General features: G+C 49.8%; 2 protein-coding genes across 3 annotated transcripts in view; one reads left to right on the forward strand and one right to left on the reverse strand.

The window, feature by feature from the left end:
• RHPN2 (rhophilin Rho GTPase binding protein 2) overlaps window positions 1-13,695 on the reverse strand; it is a 70,777-nt gene extending 57,082 nt beyond the window's left edge. The window contains exon 1 of the mRNA XM_021094286.1: window positions 13,495-13,695. Within this exon, the coding sequence (XP_020949945.1) occupies window positions 13,495-13,563 (69 nt within the window). The 5' untranslated portion in view covers window positions 13,564-13,695. The remainder of the gene's footprint in view (window positions 1-13,494) is intronic.
• GPATCH1 (G-patch domain containing 1) overlaps window positions 17,843-18,153 on the forward strand; it is a 46,073-nt gene continuing 45,762 nt past the window's right edge. For both annotated transcript variants that reach the window (XM_021094288.1, XM_021094289.1), the window contains exon 1: window positions 17,843-17,970. In XM_021094288.1, coding sequence (XP_020949947.1) covers window positions 17,898-17,970 — 73 coding nt within the window. In that variant the 5' untranslated portion in view covers window positions 17,843-17,897. The remainder of the gene's footprint in view (window positions 17,971-18,153) is intronic.

An 18,153-nucleotide genomic window follows, 5' to 3' on the forward strand; every position in this document is an offset into this window, starting at 1 on the left:
GTGTCTTTTTTTTTTTTTTTTCCTAGGGCCAAACCTGCAGCATGTGGAAGTTTCCAGGCCAGGGGCTATATCAGAGTTATAGCTGCTGGCCTATGCCACAGCCATGCCAGATCTGAGCGGCAGTCTGCAACCCACACTGCAGTCTGCAACCTACAGCTCATGGCAATGCCAGATCCTTAACCCACTGAGAAAGCCCAGGGATCGAACCTGTGTCCTCGTGAATAGTAGTTGGGTTCATTACCACAGCCATGACAGGAACTAAAATCATGATTTTAATAATCACATAATATTACCCTTTTTATGGATTTACCATTTCCTTACAGTTAGACAGTTAGATTGTTTCCAAGTACAATTAATTATCTGATGCATATTTGTAAACATGAATCTTTATTAACTCCAAGTTTTTCCTTTAAGGTATATTTCTAGGACCGAGTTACAGGGGGTCTAACCTCTTTAAGCCCCCTCCCCCATGCACCAGCCAGTTATCCTCTAGGAAAGAAAGGCACACTATTCCCTGTCCCTTCTTCGCTCCAGCCTTAGGCAGGCACGAATCGACTTTCTGTCTGTATAGAATTGCTTACTCTGGACAGTTCATAGAAATAGAATCATAAAATGCAGTCTTGAGTGATGGGCTCCTTTCACTGAGCATGTTTTCAAGGTTCATCCACAGTACAGTATGTATCAGCATTTCACTCCTTTTTATCCCTAACACGCCAATGGGTATGCACTTTCATTTAACCCTGCGTCAGGTGATGGACATTTGGGGGTGTTTTCATTTTTGACTTTTGTGGATAGGGCTGCTTATTTGCGTATAACTTTTTATGTGGATGGATGTTTTCCTTTCTCTTGGCTACACAGAGGAGAACTACTGCGCTATCACGGTTACTTCTCTGTTTAACCATTTAAGGGACTCTCAAACTATTTTCCAAGGTGCTGTACTATTTTACATTCCCATTGACAGTACACAAGGGTTCCAGTTTACTACTATTTTCATTAATACTTGATACCGTCTTTTTTTTTTTTTTTTTTTCTTTTTGCCTTTTCTAGGGCCGCTCCTGCGGCATATGGAGGTTCCCAGGCTAGGGGTCGAATCAGAGCTGTAGCCACTGGGGTTGAATCAGAGCTGTAGCCACTGGCCTAAGCCACAGCCACAGCAACGTGGGATCCGAGCCGCATCTGCAACCTACACCACAGCTCACGACAATGCTGGATCCTTAACCCACTGAGCAAGGCCAGGGATCGAACCCGCAACCTCATGGGTTCCTAGTCGGATTTGTTAACCACTGTGCCACGACGGGAAGTCCTTGATACTGTCTTATTTATTTATTTATTTTTAATTTTTTGGCCATGGAGGACACCAGCTTGATTTTGGATCTCAGTTCCCAGGCCACAGCGCCCAAGTCCTAACCACTAGACTACCAGGGAACTCCCTTCTCTGTCTCTTTTTCTTGGGGGAGGTCACACCCATGGCATATGGAAGTTTCTGTGCCAGGGACTGAATCTGAGCCACAGCTGCAACCTATACCACAGCTGAGGCAACACCGGATCCTTTAACCAACTGTGCTGGGCCAAGGATCAAACCTGCACCTCCACAGCAACCCAAGCTTCTGCAGTCAGAAGCCACTGCGCCACTGCAGAACTCCTTTTTCTTTTCATTGAAAAGCATTATCTTTAATCTTTGCCTAGTTGTAAAAACACAGGGGTCTCATTCTCCCGATTTACATTTATCATTAGTGAAGGTAAACCTTTTTTTCATATAGTATTGACCACTTGAATGTCTTTTTCAGTGAACTGTCTGTCCACTATTTCCTGGTACTTAGACTGCAGTGAGTGTTTCATTCTGAAAAGTTTAACATCAGAAAAAAGTTTCCTTTTAAAAAAAATACAGTTGATTTTTAAAATTGTGTTAGTTTCAGGTGTACAGCAAAGTGATTCAAAATGTCTCCTTTTGGGAGTTCCCTGGTGTCATAGCAGGTTAAGGATCTGGCATTGTCACTGCTGTGGCTGGGGTTGCTGCTGTGGTGAGGGTTCTATCGTGGCCCCAGAACTTCCACATGACACAGTCTTGGCTAAAAAAAAAAAAAAAAAAAAAAAAAAGCAGTTTCCTTTTAAACCAATAGTGTTCCTTCCACCCCAGCAGCTAGAAGCCCAGAGATCTGAGTGGAGGCTCCATTCCTTTTTTCTTTTTTTGGTCTTTTTAGGTCAACGCCTGCAGCATATAGGAGGGGTCGTATCAGTGTTATAGCTGCGGGAGCCGAGCCATATCTGCAACCTACACTGTAGCTCATGGCAACGCTGGATCCTTAACCCACTGAGTGAGGCCAGGGATCAAACCCACATCCTCACTGATACAAGTAGGGTTCTTTACCTGCTAAGCCACAACAAGAACTCCCTCCATTCCTTCTTGAAGCTTATCTTTAGGTCCTGCCCACTGGCCTGGCCGGTAGTCACACCCCGGGAGTGGTTGATGGACAGCATTTGGTAAGAGGACTGCCCTTTCTCTCCAGCTGCGTCACTGCCATCACAGCTCTACACATACCTAGCCTCCCACACCTCTGTCTAAGCCACACCCACAGCCTTGACCCCAAGGAGGAAGAAACGGGTAATCTACAGCGCCAACCTTCTCAAGGATTCCCATATCAGTGGCCTTTGGACGAGTGGGTCAGAAAAGAGCAACGTTTCTCCTCCCACGGATTTCTCATTCTCCCATCCTAGCAAGGGTCCACCCACCTGTCCCCCCCATGCAGCTCCCGAAAGCCAAGCTACACAGATACTCAGTTATCACAGATTCAGTCTTAGCCCTGGGAACTCCATATGCCGTGGGGTACCTCCCCGCCAAATTAATTAATATTAAGCTAACAATATTAAAGGGCTAAAATAATTGCCAGTCTCTTTCCTTTCCACTTCCTAAAATTACCATGAAGGGCTGGCTCAATCTGACTTAAAATTACATGGTTCACCAAGGCCATGTTCTATTTTACAGAGAATCCTTAATAACTAATTCCTTTATGAACAGTCCCAAAGTTAAGATAAGAAGCCATTCCAGTTCACGGATAAGACCTCTGTCCTGCTCCCATACTTTATCCAACTTCTGTCTGGCCTGGAATTGCTACACCCTAACCAGCCCACAGATGTGGGGTCAAGTTTCCAGATAAGACACAGGAATGCTTAGGATTAGATTTGACTGAGTAATTGGACCCTAAACTACATTACTTCTTACTGACAGCTAGGAATGCTGGGCCTGTTGGAAACATCAGACATGCCCACAGGGCTATTTGGAAACTTCCCAAGGTCCTGAGAGGTGAGTCTGGGCCGGATGGTCAGAAAGACCCTCTGGCATCCCCAGAGGCTGCTAGCTGGCCACTGGGACCCGCCCAGGGTTCTCTGCTAGTGTGGACCCACAGTCCCCACCTAGGCCTTAGGGTTTTTTTTTTTTTTTTTTTTTTTTCTTTTTAGGGCCACACCTATAGTATATGGAAGTTCCCAGGCTATGAGTCAAATTGGAGCTGCAGCTGCCAGCTTACGCCACAGCCATAGCCATGCAGGATCTGAGCCACATGTGTAACCTACGCCCAGCTCACAGCAATGCCTGATCCTTAACCCACTGAGGGACGCCAGGGATCGAACCTGCATCCTTGTGGATACTAGTAGGGTTCTTAATCCGCTGAGCCACAAAGAGAACTCTCAGGCCTTAGTTCTTAATTGGTTCACAACAGGATTCAGAGCTGCTCCAAAACTGGACTGAGGGTTTGTGCCCGGGACCTATGCATGTCACGCCTGCCTGGCCTGGGAACCAGGAAGGGAGTGTGTGGGGGGGAACAAATGAACTGTCTTGGCCTCTAGGGTCACTGTCCACAAGTCCTATGGTGAAGTTGAACCCATCCACTACATGGAATCTGTCGGTTCCCTACACAGACTAAGGTTTGGGCACTGGCATCTGTCTCAATATGTGGAAAGGTGGTGCATTTGCCATCATCAAGAAAAGCAAGTACTGAAGTTCCCGTCATGGTGCAGCAGAAGTGAATCTGACTAGGAACCAGGAGGTTGAGGGTTCAATCCCTGGCTTCACTCAGTGGGTTAAGGATCCGGCGTTGCTGTGAGCTTTGGTGTAGGTTGCAGACATGGCTTGGATCTGGCATTGCTGTGGCTGTGGTGTAGGCCAGCAGCTACAGCTCCAATTAGACCCCTAACCTGGGAACCTCCATATGCCGCAGGTGCAGCCCTCAAAAGACAAAAGACACCAAAAAAAAGAAAGAAAGAAAGAAAAGCAAGTACTGGGAGTTCCCGTTGTGGCACAGTGGAAACAAATCCAACCATGAGGTTGCAGGTTGGAGCCCTGGCCTCGCTCAGTGGGTTAAGGATCTGGTGCTGCCATCAGCTGCGGTGTAGGTCACAGATGCAGCTTGGATCCTGTGTTGCTGTGGCTGAGGCATAGGCTGGCAGCTGCAGCTCCCATTCGACCTCTAACCCGGGAACCTTCATATGGAAAAGCAAGTATTGAGTGTGAGCTCAGCTCCCTCACTAGCTTAGTTGAAGAGCATCGAGCATCTCCAAGCCCACAATGCTGAGGCCTGGAAGATATGTTAGCTACTCAAGATGCTACAAGCCGTAAGGGTGGGAGCGGAAGTTGGCCCGTGTCCTTCCTGCTGCTCTGAGACTCCCCTGAGCAGCAGGAATTTGTGGCTTGCCTGCCAACCTCTAGACACCCTTACGTGTTTCCTGGCTGAGGGCATCCCAACATGACTGTACATCTTCCAGCCACAGTGACCCACTGTCCCATTCTCCCACCTTATAGACCACAGCAGTAGGGAATGGTAAATCTGTGTTCTCATACTTCCTTTCCAAGGGGAAAACATCTGACTCACCAGCCAGTTGGAAACCAAAGGCCCCAGCCCTGAGATTGATTCAGGGGGAGCACCTGACATAGGACAACCAGAGCCCATCAGGAGAGAGGCCTTCATTTCTCCCCCATCGGCCTTGAACCTCAGCAGATGTGAGGCTGAGCAGTTACAATCCCATTATCACATTGGGAGAGTGTCTTTCCCAAAAATCAAGCCACCCCAGGGGAGCAGCTGAGAAACTGAGTTCTAGTGGTAGCGTTTGAGCCCTAGATCAAGCCAGGCCTGAAGCCATTCCTCTGGACTTCTCAGTTATAGGAGCCAAATGCATTCCTTTTCTTGCCTAAGTCATTTTAAAAAAACTGATGTATAGGGAGTTCCCATTGTGGCTCAGTGGAAACAAATTTGACTAGTATCCGTGAGGACACAGGTCTGATCCCTGGCCTCACTCGGTGGGTTAAGGATCCCATGTTGCCTGAGCTGTGGTGTAGGTCAGACAAGGCTTGGATCCAGCATTGCTGTGGCTGTGGTGTGGGCTGGAGGCTACAGCTCCAATTCAACAACCCCTAGCCTGGGAACGAACCTTCATATGCCATGGGTGCAGGCCTAAAAAGACCAAAAACAAAACAAAACAAAACAAAAAAATGAAGTCTAATTTACATATAATAAAATACATAGGTTTTTAAGTACATAGTTCAATGAGTTTGGACAAGTATATATACCTGTGTAACTGCTATTCCAATCACACCCCAAATACCACGAAGATTCTGGTTTCTATCACCAAAGGCTTTTGCCTGTTCTAGAACTTCACATAAATGGAATCATATGGTGTGTATTCTTTTGCGTCTGGCTTATTTTGTTCCACAGTAAGCTTTGAGATTCATCCACATGATGAATCTTATCAGGGATTTGCCCCTTTTAATTGCTGAGTAGGACTCCATCATAGGAACATACCACAGTGTGTCTATCTGCCCAAACCATTTTGGATTTTTTTCCTTTTTTTTTTTTTTGGCCACACCCGCAGCATTCAGAAGTTCCTGGGCCAGGGATAGAACCTGCACCACAGCAGTGACTGGAGCCAGAGAAGCAATAACACGGGATCTTAACCCACTGTGCCACAAGAGAACTCCACCATTTGGGATTAGATTTTATGGTAACTGCAAGTCCTAAACTAGAATGAGTTCACCTACTCGCATGCCCTTAGTGTACGGTCAAGTTGTTCAGCTAGGAAATAAATACCTGTATTTAAGAGCAACATGTAGGCAAAAACCCAAGGCCGTGGATTTGGAAGAAAGGACAGTACAAGCAACCTACACATCCAGAGCCTGACAGTGGGAAGGCAGACACGAGGGAAACGAGCCGTCTTTCCTCCCCAAAAGGGGCCCCGCTCTAGGCTGTGCCTGGTGCCAGGCTCCCCCCGACCAGTGAAGCCCTTCCTGCACACAGCCAAAGATAAAGCTCACACACGTAGATGTGTTTCCAGCAAACCGAGGGCACAGTGTGAACCTGGGGTCTCCAGGTCAGGAGTAAGACCGAGTGAGGAGGGGCAACCACGTGGGATCTCCAGGCTAGAGACCCTCACACAGGGCACGGAAGAGTAGGTGCTTTTTGCTGCTTCTCTAGCACAAAGATATTTTTTCTCTTCCTTTCTCACTCCTTCATAGTTATGCAATCCTTCACTCAACCACCAAGCTTTGGGAAACAGAATTGTTTATGAGTTAGCCAGAAGCTGTCAACCAAAAAGCACAGAAATAGCATGTAATACCCTACAATACACGCATACGTCTAATTTAACTTTTCACCACCCTAGAGATTCGGGGCAGTTTGGATGGACAGAATCTAGTTTTTCTGCATCCGTAAAAATCAAAATGTGAATCTGGCAATTGTAAAGAGGCCCCCTGCTCTTCCAGGGTCTCTGCCAGGTGCCTCCCTCTGGCATGCTCCTCCATTCGCATGGGGGCAGGGGGTCACAAGAGGAATCAGCACTTAGCCATAATCGTTCAACCAGAGACTCCTTCAATCACTTGTACAAATCCGTGTAGGCACCTCCTGTGTGTACAAAGTATGACCACTCACAGTTATTTTCCAGCATGTTGAAAGAATAAAAAAGATTTACAATCAACAAAATTTCCAAGAGTCCTATTTATTTGCAGACTCAATGAATGACCTGTTAATTTCAACTGGTAGGAGGTCTGCACCAATAGCTTACAGTCCTCATCTGGAGGTACATGTGTGTGATATTGTACACTTTTATAATTACCTTTTTTAATAACAATGTATATTACTTTTTTTGGCTGCATCTGTGGCACGCAGAAGTTCCTGGGCCAAAATGAATCTGCTGAGGATCCATGAGGACTCAGGTTTGATCCCTGGCCTTGCTCAGTGGGTTAAGGACCTGGTGTTGTGAACTGTGGTGCAGGTTGCAGACGCGGCTCAGATCTGGCGTTGCTGTGGTATTCAACCCCTAGCCTGGGAACCTCCATGTGCCATGCGTGCAGCCCCAAAAAGAGGAGAAAAAAAAAAAAAAAAAAAGGTTCCTAGGCCAGGGCTAGAACCCTTGCCACACCAACAACCTGCAGCAACAGCAGTGACAACACTGGATCCTTAACCTACTGAGCCACCAGGGAATTCCTATATTACTTTTCTAATACAGTAATATTGGAGGGAGAAAAAAAAAACCCTACTTCTGAAGCTGCACATTTTGTAGTTTTTTGTGCCCTTTTCTCCTCTTAGAGTCCAGATAAAATGGGATTTTTCTAAGGCATACGGTCATAGGGGAACTCCATGGGCCTGACTAACAGGGCCAGAAGGACCAGCATCGTTCCGTCTTTCTGGCACTGCAGGTGGCAGACCTTGACCCAGCTGACAGCCCTTGCTGCCCGCTCTGCCACTGTGTCTGACACCCAGTCTGGCTGAGCTGCACCTGCAGTTCCACTGTCCTCTGCGGCCACCTCCAATTCAGCCTATGTGTCACGAGACACTAGTACCTGAGCCAAAGGAGGAAGTGGTGATCAGGCTAAAGCCAATGCCCTGTATCATCAGGTGGTGTCTTGGAATCCGTCCAAATGGCCCCAGGAGACAAGGGACATTTACAGTGTTACAGCTCATCAAGCTGACTCTCCTCTGAGTCACCTGAAAGTTCTGTTTCTGCCAGGGGACCCCTTCCTGGGCAGGATTCCGCAATGTGGGGAAGTGTTTGTCCACCGCGCCCTCTCGGCTGCTGGCGTGCACCCTTGCAAACCCTCACCAAGGCCATGATCAGCCTGGATCCAGCCTGGCCTTGAGGATCTGGCCCAGACCGTGGTGGGGAAGGGCTGGGAAAAGGGAGAAGGCAGTATCATAAGCCTTTACACCGCTCCTCCTCCCTAGACCACCCCCCCCCCAACCTGAGAAAAGGATTCAAGGCTCCAAGGGGAGAGGCCCAAACACCTGGATGGACAACATCACTACCCAATAAGATGGAGCGGACGAGCCCCCACGACCCAAACTGTGCTTCTTCGGACTCAGCCCAGCCCCCACACGTGTGCTTATAGACAACGCACACACGTGTCTAACATGAAACTACACCCCACTAAGATCAATGGTGCAGGGGACCTAAGAAGAGCTTCTAGGGTTAAAAAAAAAAAAAAAAAAAAAGTCCTCCTCCTTCCTTCTCTGCTGCAGTCTCAAGGAAATCCAGAGTAAACAGCGACCATAAACCAGGACACTGTGAACTCTGGGGCCCTGTCCAGCCTGGAGGTTTCTGTGAACAAGAAACAAATTTCTCCTCCAGCTCTTGAGTAAAAACAATGGAGCTAAATTCATTTCAGGCCATTAGTGTTCCCAGAGGATGAAGAGGCAGAGATAAGGTCTCACAAGGCTGCACTGTGTACCGACTCTCTTCTTCCACAAGCTGCTAAAACCTTTCATTTAGGCTCTTTTGACAGCCCTGGGGAACAGCTTTCTTTAGTTTTTCTCCACCTGGTTTTCTCTTGGCCAAGGTTTTCCTGTAGGTTTTAGGACAATAGCCCCAGAGACGTGACCAGCTCTCAGGATGCAGCGTCTTGGAAACGTGTATTACTCTGTCTTAACTACAGGCCAGAACACACATTCTTCCAAGATTTGCACTAGGATAAGCATAAAAATTTGTTTGGGATGGAGTTCCCGTGTAGCTCAGCAGGTTAATTTTCTGGTGTTGTCACTGGAATGGTTTGGGTCACTGCTGTGGCGTGGGTTTGATCCCTGGCCTGGGAATTTCCACATGCAGCAGGTGAGGCCAAAGTGGAAAAGATTTTGGGAAAAGCCCCAATTGCACTGGTCATTCATTTAAGAAAGAATTTATTTAATTATTCTTATAGAACTGTACCTCTACTGAAGCAGATTCATGTAAAGAAAGAAAAAATTGAGAACCCAGAAAAGAAACATATTGTGACATACCAGAAAATATTCTCTATTTTTCGTTTCTTTGTTTTTAATTCAGAGACCCCGAAACTGCTAGCCCAGGAGGCCAGGGTCTGTGTTGGGGGTGTCCACACTCAACCTCGGGCCACACAGAGTCCATGTCCTCAGACTCTGTACACAAGACCAAGAAGACCCTGACTAGCCAGGGGGTCTCCCTCTCTGCCAATGATCCGTCTCACACATTCAGGGCCCAGGAACAATCGGCGAGTGGACTTCTGGGCCCATTAGTCTTCATTTTGTGAGCAAGTTGCACAAAACAGACTTGAAGCTCTAAATAAAGACCATGAGCTCCCCACTTTTTGCTATCTGGACTAAAGCAAAGAAGCTGATTCTATTCAAGCACGGCCTGAGCACCCCAAGAAATGATGCTTGCTATGAACTGCCACAAAAGCCATTACAAGTTCGGGCCAAGTGTACCCCCAAACTCAACAGCAGTCAGGCTAAGCTGTCACACAACGAAACACTTTCTGAATGAACCCAGCAGAATGGCACGTTCAAGGAAAGAGGAAGCGGAGGGAAGGTAGGATAAAGAGAAGGAGATTGAAGAAGTTTCACTTTAGTGGAAATTAATTCGGTCCTCTAAGTGTGCATAAAATACCTCAAGACAGGATGGGGCGGGGCGGGTAGGGGTCTGCCTTGGGGGCAACTGTATGATGCCCTGACTCTATCTCCAGGCTTGAGGTCCTCACTTACTGTTCCTGCTGGCACATCCAACATGTGCCCCAGCTGTTTCCAATCCTCACCTCCTGGGACTTCTCCAGGGCTGCTCTGGCTCCCTTGAGTCTTCAAACACCACCCTATCCTCATGTCTTCACTTTCAGTTTTAAAAAGGCTCTAGAGGGAGATTCCTGGTGACTCAGCAGGTTAAGGATCTGACATTGTCACTGCTGTGGCTCTGGTTACTGCAGGTTCAATTCTGGCCTTGGAACTTCCGCATGCTGTGGGGTGCAGCCAAAAAAAAGGCTCTAGACTTCCTCCTCATTTCAAACAAACTGCCTTCTCTCACCTCTACCTCCAGCAACTACTTTCCCCGCCCTTCTCCCACCTGTACTCCATCATACTGACTTTTGCCCCCAATTCTCTTTTTTTTCTTTTTTTTTTTTTTGTCTTTTTGCCATTCCTTGGACTGCTCCCGCGGCATATGTAGGTTCCCAGGCTAGGGGTCGAATCAGAGCTGTAGCCACCTGCCTACACCAGAGCCACAGCAACGCTGGATCCAAGCCGAGTCTGCAACCTACACCACAGCTCACGGCAACACCGGATCCTTGACCCACTGAACAAGGCCAGGGATCGAACCCGCAACCTCATGGTTCCTAGTCGGATTCGTTAACCACTGAGCCACGACAGGAACTCCCATGCCCCCAATTCTCCACGCACTCATTTACCAACAACTCCCTAAAAGACGAAATCCAGTATTTTCCAGGGCTCTTTTGACTTGTCAACTTCATCTCTCCACTTAAAAAGGCTCTCTTCTCTCAGCTGTCTTGACCCTGTCACCCTCTGGGCTTGTTTCTCATCTTTCTGCCTATCCCTTAGGTGCAGGAATTATTCCCTTCTGTCCTGTCCTTTTTCGCAATATCCCACCTGCCTCCCACACTGGTGTCCCCCACGGCCTCATCTCCAGCTTGGGTACTCTCGTGGCTGCCAAGTCCATGGAGTGGACTCCCCCCGCCGGGACCACTACTCAGATGTCTCTTGAGGGCCTCAAGTCCACTGCCCCTCCATCAGCCTCCTGGCTCCCCCACCACCGTGAGGCACCTGATCATCCACCCAGACACTGAAAGTGGACGTTTAGTAGGACTCCCATCAGCAGCACCTTCACACCATAGCTTGTCCATTAGTTCTTCCCGTCCCTGCTGATATCGCCTTTGCTCAGGCCCTCATCATTCCACCCTCCCTACCTCCAGTCTGGAGCCCCGGTTTGAGTTAGGGATGCAGGTCAGTGGAAAGGATGGGCTGGTGAGGCTGTGTTCACATGGTACTTTACGAAACTGACTGACAAGTCTTTAGTAGTCCGTATCAGCGTAGGACAGAGAGGATCAGAATTAACCCTCCCTGCTCCTCCCTGCCTGGCTCCACCATTGCTTCTCCCCCATCCCTCACCTACAGACCATTCAGCTTTCAAAGTGGTCTTTCTGTAACATAAATCTCACATGTCTGGTCCTGCATGAAACACTTCGATAGATCCCTCGGTTCCCCTTTCCATGCATCCAGGATGCAGGACCCCCAAATATCCTAATTTCCACTTACACCTCCACGGCCTAGAGGGCTCACTCACAAGTGCTCACATTCTCGTGCCTTCACCCAAGCTGTTCCCTCCACTAGAAGTGCCCTTCCTCCTCTTCCTCACCTGTAAAATGCACGTTTCATTCAAGGAGCATTTGTTGTAGGACAAACTGGCTCAGATCACACATCGGGTAAGGTTCCACATCGTCACCTTTTATTAGCCGCGTACAAAGAGCATTCTTTCGAGGAGGGCAACGAGAACGGTGAACATGACCAGGTCTCATTTTCAAAAGAGATGCTTCTGATTGCAAACCAGTGATTCATCTTACTTTGCACCCATAATTCTCTTTTCTACCAGCAGAGAAACTGCACCTGAGAAACAGTCAGCCCGGAAAGCTTTCCCCGCTCCCTTGCCATCCACTCTTTCTTATGCACACACACACCCCTTGGGAAAACCTGTTCTGGAAGACATAAACGTCACAGGGGTTCACTATCCCTCCTGCCTCTCCCTCTATCATTTTTCCCCAGATGCTGCTGTAGGTCCAGACCTCCACCTGTTCAGAGGGCAAACAGCTGGGGGAGGAAATCAATCCTAGAAGAGAGGCAGCAACTTGCTGGAGGCTACACAGCAATTTGGTGGGGGTGGCAGTCAGGCTGAGGCTCTAGAACTGAGACCTAGGGATTCCCAGGCCTGGCCTCCTTCTGCAATTCCATGGCCTGTGATCCTCTGTACCAAATGCCACACATAATTAGAAGTTATAATCCTGTAATTCCGTGATGACATCTTTTAACTTAAATACATTCTAAAACTACATTTTTTTTTAATGCTAAAAGCAAATTTAACCAAAAAGAATTTTTTCCAACTCTCTCCTCACCTGTTTGCCATTTCCCTTCCTGCCATCCCCTGGGGCCTTCTCCTCTTCACCAGAGAGCAAAGGCCCAAAGGCAGCGTCAGGGGAGCAGGAGGAAGATGCCAAGAGCATTCACTGACTGGATCATTAGGTTTGGAACAATTAAGAATTGATGGTTCTGTGGGAAACAGTTTCACTGCCCTGTTTATAATTACGCCCTCTGCCTTCGGTCATAAACGTTATAAAAAACAGTTTCTCAACCCACCCAGTCAAATCTGGCCAAGCGCCAAAAGCTATTTTTAGACTCATGGGGACGGACAAGAAAGAAGCTGGAAGGTGTCCCCGTGACTGCCGGCTCAAAAGCACCTTGCAGCCCAAGCCTTGCCACCTGTGGGCAAGTAGGTTGGGTTGGGATTGCTTTTGAGGGACTGAGCTGCGAACTGTTACCTTCAGGGCGGGAGGCCACGTTGTGCGCCAAGCTCCCACGGAGCCCGCACTCCCCGCAGGTCTCCCCAACAATCGGATAAATCCGCTTTAGCGTAGAGAGGGGGCGAGATCGCGGCCCCCACGTCTGCGGTGCGCACGCCCTCCTGGGCTACTCCGGGCAGAAAGGCTGACAACGCCCAAGGACCCCTCCCATCCTCTAAAAAAATCGAAGAAGCGAACCTTGGAAGCATTCTGGAGAAAAGGGGAAGACCAACCTGCCTGAGTTGCTGTTTCCATTTCCCTGCTCCCGCCCGGACCGAGCGCTCAAGTGGAGGCTGCGCTCGGGTCCCCACGCGCCGCCAAACCGAGGGCGCTAGTGCATTGGGAATCCGTCCCTTCCCAAGGCGCGCCGGCCGGCCAGCCAGCGGGGGAGACCCCGAGCACCCGTCCTGGCCGCCTACTCCGCCGGCGCAGGTGCTAGGCGGCCCAGCGCCCCCTCAGTCCCGGAAGTCACATGCACTCGGCAGCCAGGTACACCGCAGCCGCACCCTTCACCCCCAGCCTCCGCCCGACGCGCCCCAGGCCCTGCACCCCCTCCCCCTCCCGGCCCGGTCGACCCCGTCGACCCCAGCCTCTCACTCCTCAGCCGCTTCACAGCCTGGGGTAAAGAAGTCTGGAGCCTGCAGACTCCCAACCTGCCCGAGGCCGCTCACCTTCCGAAAGTAGCCGTCGCCCTCCTTCTCCAGCGGCTGGGGGGCCGCGGGCAGCAGCGTGTCAGTCATGCTGGCGGCGCGGGCTCGCAGGACGGACTGAAGCTCTGTGGCGCGCTGGCCTGAGAGGGAGCCTGGCCCCGCCCCCGTCCCGCCCGCGCGGCCACCCCTCCAGCACTGCCTGAAGCCAGACCTGGAGCCCCGGAGACTGGGCGGGACCCGCCGAGACCACGCCCCAGGACCCGCCCCTGCGCCAGATTGGCTGCGTGCAGCCGGCGCCCCAGGCGAGGCGGTCACCAGCTAGAGCAGGATCCCCCCGCGCGTTGCTAGCCCTCTTTCAGCCTCGAGGCTTAAGCTAGGCGTAGTCTTTACCGCCTCAGCCCCGCGGCGCAAGGGCGGGCGGGAGTGGGAACCCAACCTTTCGTCTGGAGCCGTAGGAGTAAATGCAGCGCGTGGGCGTAGCGCCGGCTTCTCACCGGAGAAGCGCGCACACCGTGGAGACAGTGACTAGACCCGAGGCAGGTCGAGGGTGCGGCCGGAGCGCTGGGCCTTGGGTGGAGTGGGCAGGAACAACTTACGCCAGAAGGGACCCCGAGGCGAGTCTGGGACGCTGAGGAAGAGTTGGCTGCCCCACCGAGGGCCTTGGTGGGTGGCGCAAGCGGGTTGGCGTATTGATCAACGCCTCTGTCCCCCCACCCTCACTGCAGAGACTAGGAGGATCCGCTGGGGGTTGCGAATAGCGAGGAGAAAAGGTTCACCCAAGGAGGGATCCGCAGAAAAGGTTTAGTGGCCAATAGACTTCGAGGAATGTCCTTGAACACTTTTTTTTTTTTTTTTAAGAGTCCCAGCTGAGTCACATGGAGGTTCCCAGGCTAGGGGTGGAATGGGAGCTGTAGCCACCGGCCTACGCCGCAACTGCAGCAATGCCAGATCCGAGCCAGCGGCTGCAACCTACACCACAGCTCAGAGCAATGATCCTTAATCCAGTGAGTGAAGACAGGGATCAAACATGAGTCCTCATGGTTACTAGTCAGATTCGTTCCCACTGAACCACGATGGGAACTCCTGAACAGGTTTCTTAACCTCAGTTTTCTCAACTGCAAAATGGGCTGGATCACCCTCTCTCCAGATGGTCGAAGGTATTATAAACAAAAGCGGTGTATAAAGCGCCTAACTGCACGGTAGAGACGCGAATCGCTTAGGAGGCAAAGAGGGACTCCTGAGGACAGAGCTCTCGCTCCCTCTCTCTCCCTCCCTCCCTCTCCCTCTCTCGCCCTCTCCCTCTCGCCCACCCGCCTCTGATCAGTGGACTCAGGAGGTAGAAACCTAGCAGACCTAGAATCTGGACTGGGGTACCTAAGCCAAGACCCTCCCCTTCCCTTCCCGCCCCCTCCCAGCTCACGGAGCCTCGTCCCTCCTGGCCGCAGCCTGGCAGTTTCTGCCCCCTCCCCCAACCAGAGGACACCTTTGCGCAGTTACTGCTGCGTTTGGCAGGTAGAACACAACACAATGTGCTTGCAAAGTAAGCCAAGCGTTACCTTTTCTCTCTCTCTCTCTCTCTCTTTTTTTTTTTTTTTTTTTTTTTTTTGTATTTTCTAGGGCCGCACCCGCGGCATATGGAGGTTCCCAGGCTAGCAATCTAATCGCAACTGTAGCCGAGGGCCTAAGCCACAGCCACAGCAGCATGGGATCCTTAGCCTACTGAGCGAGGCCAGGGATCAAACCCACAACCTCATGGTTCCTAGTTGGATTCGTTAGCCACTGAGCCACGACATAACTCCAGCGTTGCCTTTTCTTAAAAAAAAAAAAAAAAAGAAGGGGGGGTTCATGAGATTTTAAAAACAAAGAGTAAGAAGCGAATCCGGGTGTTGAAGACACACCAGCCTACCCTGAGTTCCCGGGCATCCTCAGAAGAAAAGAAGCACTTCTCTGTGCTTCCTAGCATGCATCTCCTGGCCACATGAAGCATCTGGATGTCATTCCTTGGGGCTATGCAGGACCAGACCTCCCTAGACATTCTCAAGGCTCCTGGCAGGGGGCTCACAGGCCTGACCCCGTATCTCTGATCCTGCTGTGATTAGGAAATGAGAGCTGCTGCTGCTGTTGCTGCTGACCCAGCAGGAGAGTAATATCTAACCTCCTATTTGTCAACCCAGTTGGTGGTGGGTATCACAAGAACTGCTGATGAGCCACAGTGCTTCTAAACAAAAGAGTCACTGAGTGGGAATTTCTTTTCTTTTTTTTTCTTCTTTCTTTCTTTCCTCTTTTTTTTTTTTTTTTTTTTTTTTTTTTTTTTTTTGGCTTTTTTAGGGTCACACGTGTTGCAAATGGAAGCACCCAGGCTAGAAGCCCAATTGGAGCCGTAGCTGCTGGCCTACACCATAGCCACAGCAACGTAGGATCCAAGCCATGCCTGTGACCTATGCTACAGCTCACGCCAATGCTAGATAACCCATTAAGCGAGGTCAGGGATTGAGCTTGCATCCTCATGGATACTAGTCAGATTCATTATGGGAACTTTTGAGTGGGAATTTCTAAGATGGACAAAGTTTAAAATATCAACTGCAAACAACAATTTTGTGAAGTCTCTTGTTTTCCCTTCTTTCTGGGGCTAGCAGTGGACTATCCAGACACTCAGTTTCTCCAAATAAAATGCAAGTCCCACCTCCTAAGACCTGCTTGTTGACAAGAGGAACACTGGCTTCTTTGGGGGCAACTGATGTGCATCCTCTCTTGGAAAATCACAAGGTAATCTTTAAGTGAATAAAATTCATTGTAAATTACAGATGAAGGAGTTCCCGTCGTGGTGCAGCGGAAATGAATCCAACTAGGAACCATGAGGTTACAGGCTCAATCCCTGGCTTCGCTCTGTGGGTTAAGGATCCAGCGTTGCTGTGAGCTGTGATGTAGGTCACAGACGCGGCTCGGATCTGGCATTGCTGTGGCTGTGGTGCAGCCCCCTAGCTCAGTTTTGACCCCTAGCCTGGGAACTTCCATATGCCGGAGGTGCAACTGAGAAGAGAAGAGAAAGAAGAAGGAAGGAAGGAAGGGTATGTGATGTTTAAGCTTCCACAGTTTTTAAAAAAATTGTTTAGAGGCTCCTGTTAAATGTTGTGACCAGGGTTCCAGGGAAAGCATCCAATCTCTCCTCCTGAAGATCTGGATCAGAAAGGTTAGTTCTGACTACTTTACCAAATGCTGGTGATTGTCAGGTATCCAATTAAGTAAACTCTCAGTAATAAATTTATTGAGTTTTTCTTGCCTCTTTAGTAGCTATAAGCTGTAAGAGGAGTTCCCATTGTGCCTTGGTGGGTTAAGAACCCAACATAGTGTCCATGAACCCTCACTTAGTGGGTTAAAGATCCAGTGTTGCCACAAACTGTGTGTTCCTATGCTGGCAGCTGCAGCTCCAATTTGCCCCCCAGCCTGGGAACTTCCATAGGCTGTGGGTACAGCCCTAAAAAACAAAAAACAAAACAAAACAAAACAAAAAAATTCGAATAGTACAATGCTGTATGCATGTATACCTCCTGCTCTGATTTCCTTTAATTAGTGGCAACCAGTGTTACCAATTTCTTTGGGGAGTTCACTGGAGATATATTGTAGTATATTGTGGATGTCTTGCATCCCTACATCGTGGATGTAATTGCCACAATCCATTTGGCTATTTACATTTTCTTTTGATATAAATGGAAGCACCCTACACACCTTGTCTCACCCCCTGTGTTTTGCTCATTTAACAACATGTGTTGGAGGTATTCCCCATCAGCATTTTTTTTCTTTTCTGGCTACGCTGGTGGCATGTATAAGTTCCCAGGCAAAGACTGAATCTGAGGCTACAGCTGCGACCGACACCAACAGCTGTGGCAACACCAGATTCTTCTATTTATTTATTTATTTATTTTTATTTTTTTGTCTTTTTAGGTCTGAACCCACAGCATATTAAAGTTCCCAGGCTAGGGGTCGAATTGGAGCTATAGCCGCCGGCCTACACCACAGCCACAGCAACGCAGGATTCCAGCCGGGTCTTCGACTTACACCACAGCTCACGGCAATGCCAGATCCCCGACCCACCGAGCGAGGCTAGGGATTGAACCCGCGTCCTCAAGGATACTAATCGGGTTTGTTAACCGCTGAGCCACAATGGGAACTCCCCTAGGTGCCTCTTCTTGACATTCGCGGTGAAGCCAGATGGGATGCCATGGCAGCCAAAGCCTCCGAGGCAACTCCTGCAGGGGTCTGCCTCCCACAAAACACGATCGAGAACTACCAGGCTCAGATTCAAGGCCAGGGACACTCCTGGCGTGGTTTAGAACTTCGGTTTGGTTCGCGGAGGAGAAAGAGCGGAAGGTGTTTGGGCCGTTGAGGCCCCCGTAGCGAAGGGGCGGGGCCCGGAAGAGAGCAGGATGGCGGCGCTGGACAGTGACAGCGACGAGGACTTGGTCACCTATGGGACGGGCCTGGAGCCGCTGGAAGAAGGTACGGGCCAGATTGGTCGCCGGTGCTTGTGGAAAACAGGCCAGGAGTCCAGAATTTGAAACAAAAATGCACAAGCCTGTGCTAGACCTTACCTGGCCCCGGGGAAGAGGCTTGCCTGCTACAGGCTTTGGGAACAGCCACTGGAGAGGCGTGCACTGTGTTTTCAGAGTGCTCACGTTTTGG

This window comes from Sus scrofa, chromosome 6, assembly GCF_000003025.6.
Source record: "Sus scrofa isolate TJ Tabasco breed Duroc chromosome 6, Sscrofa11.1, whole genome shotgun sequence".
NCBI lineage: Eukaryota > Metazoa > Chordata > Mammalia > Artiodactyla > Suidae > Sus > Sus scrofa.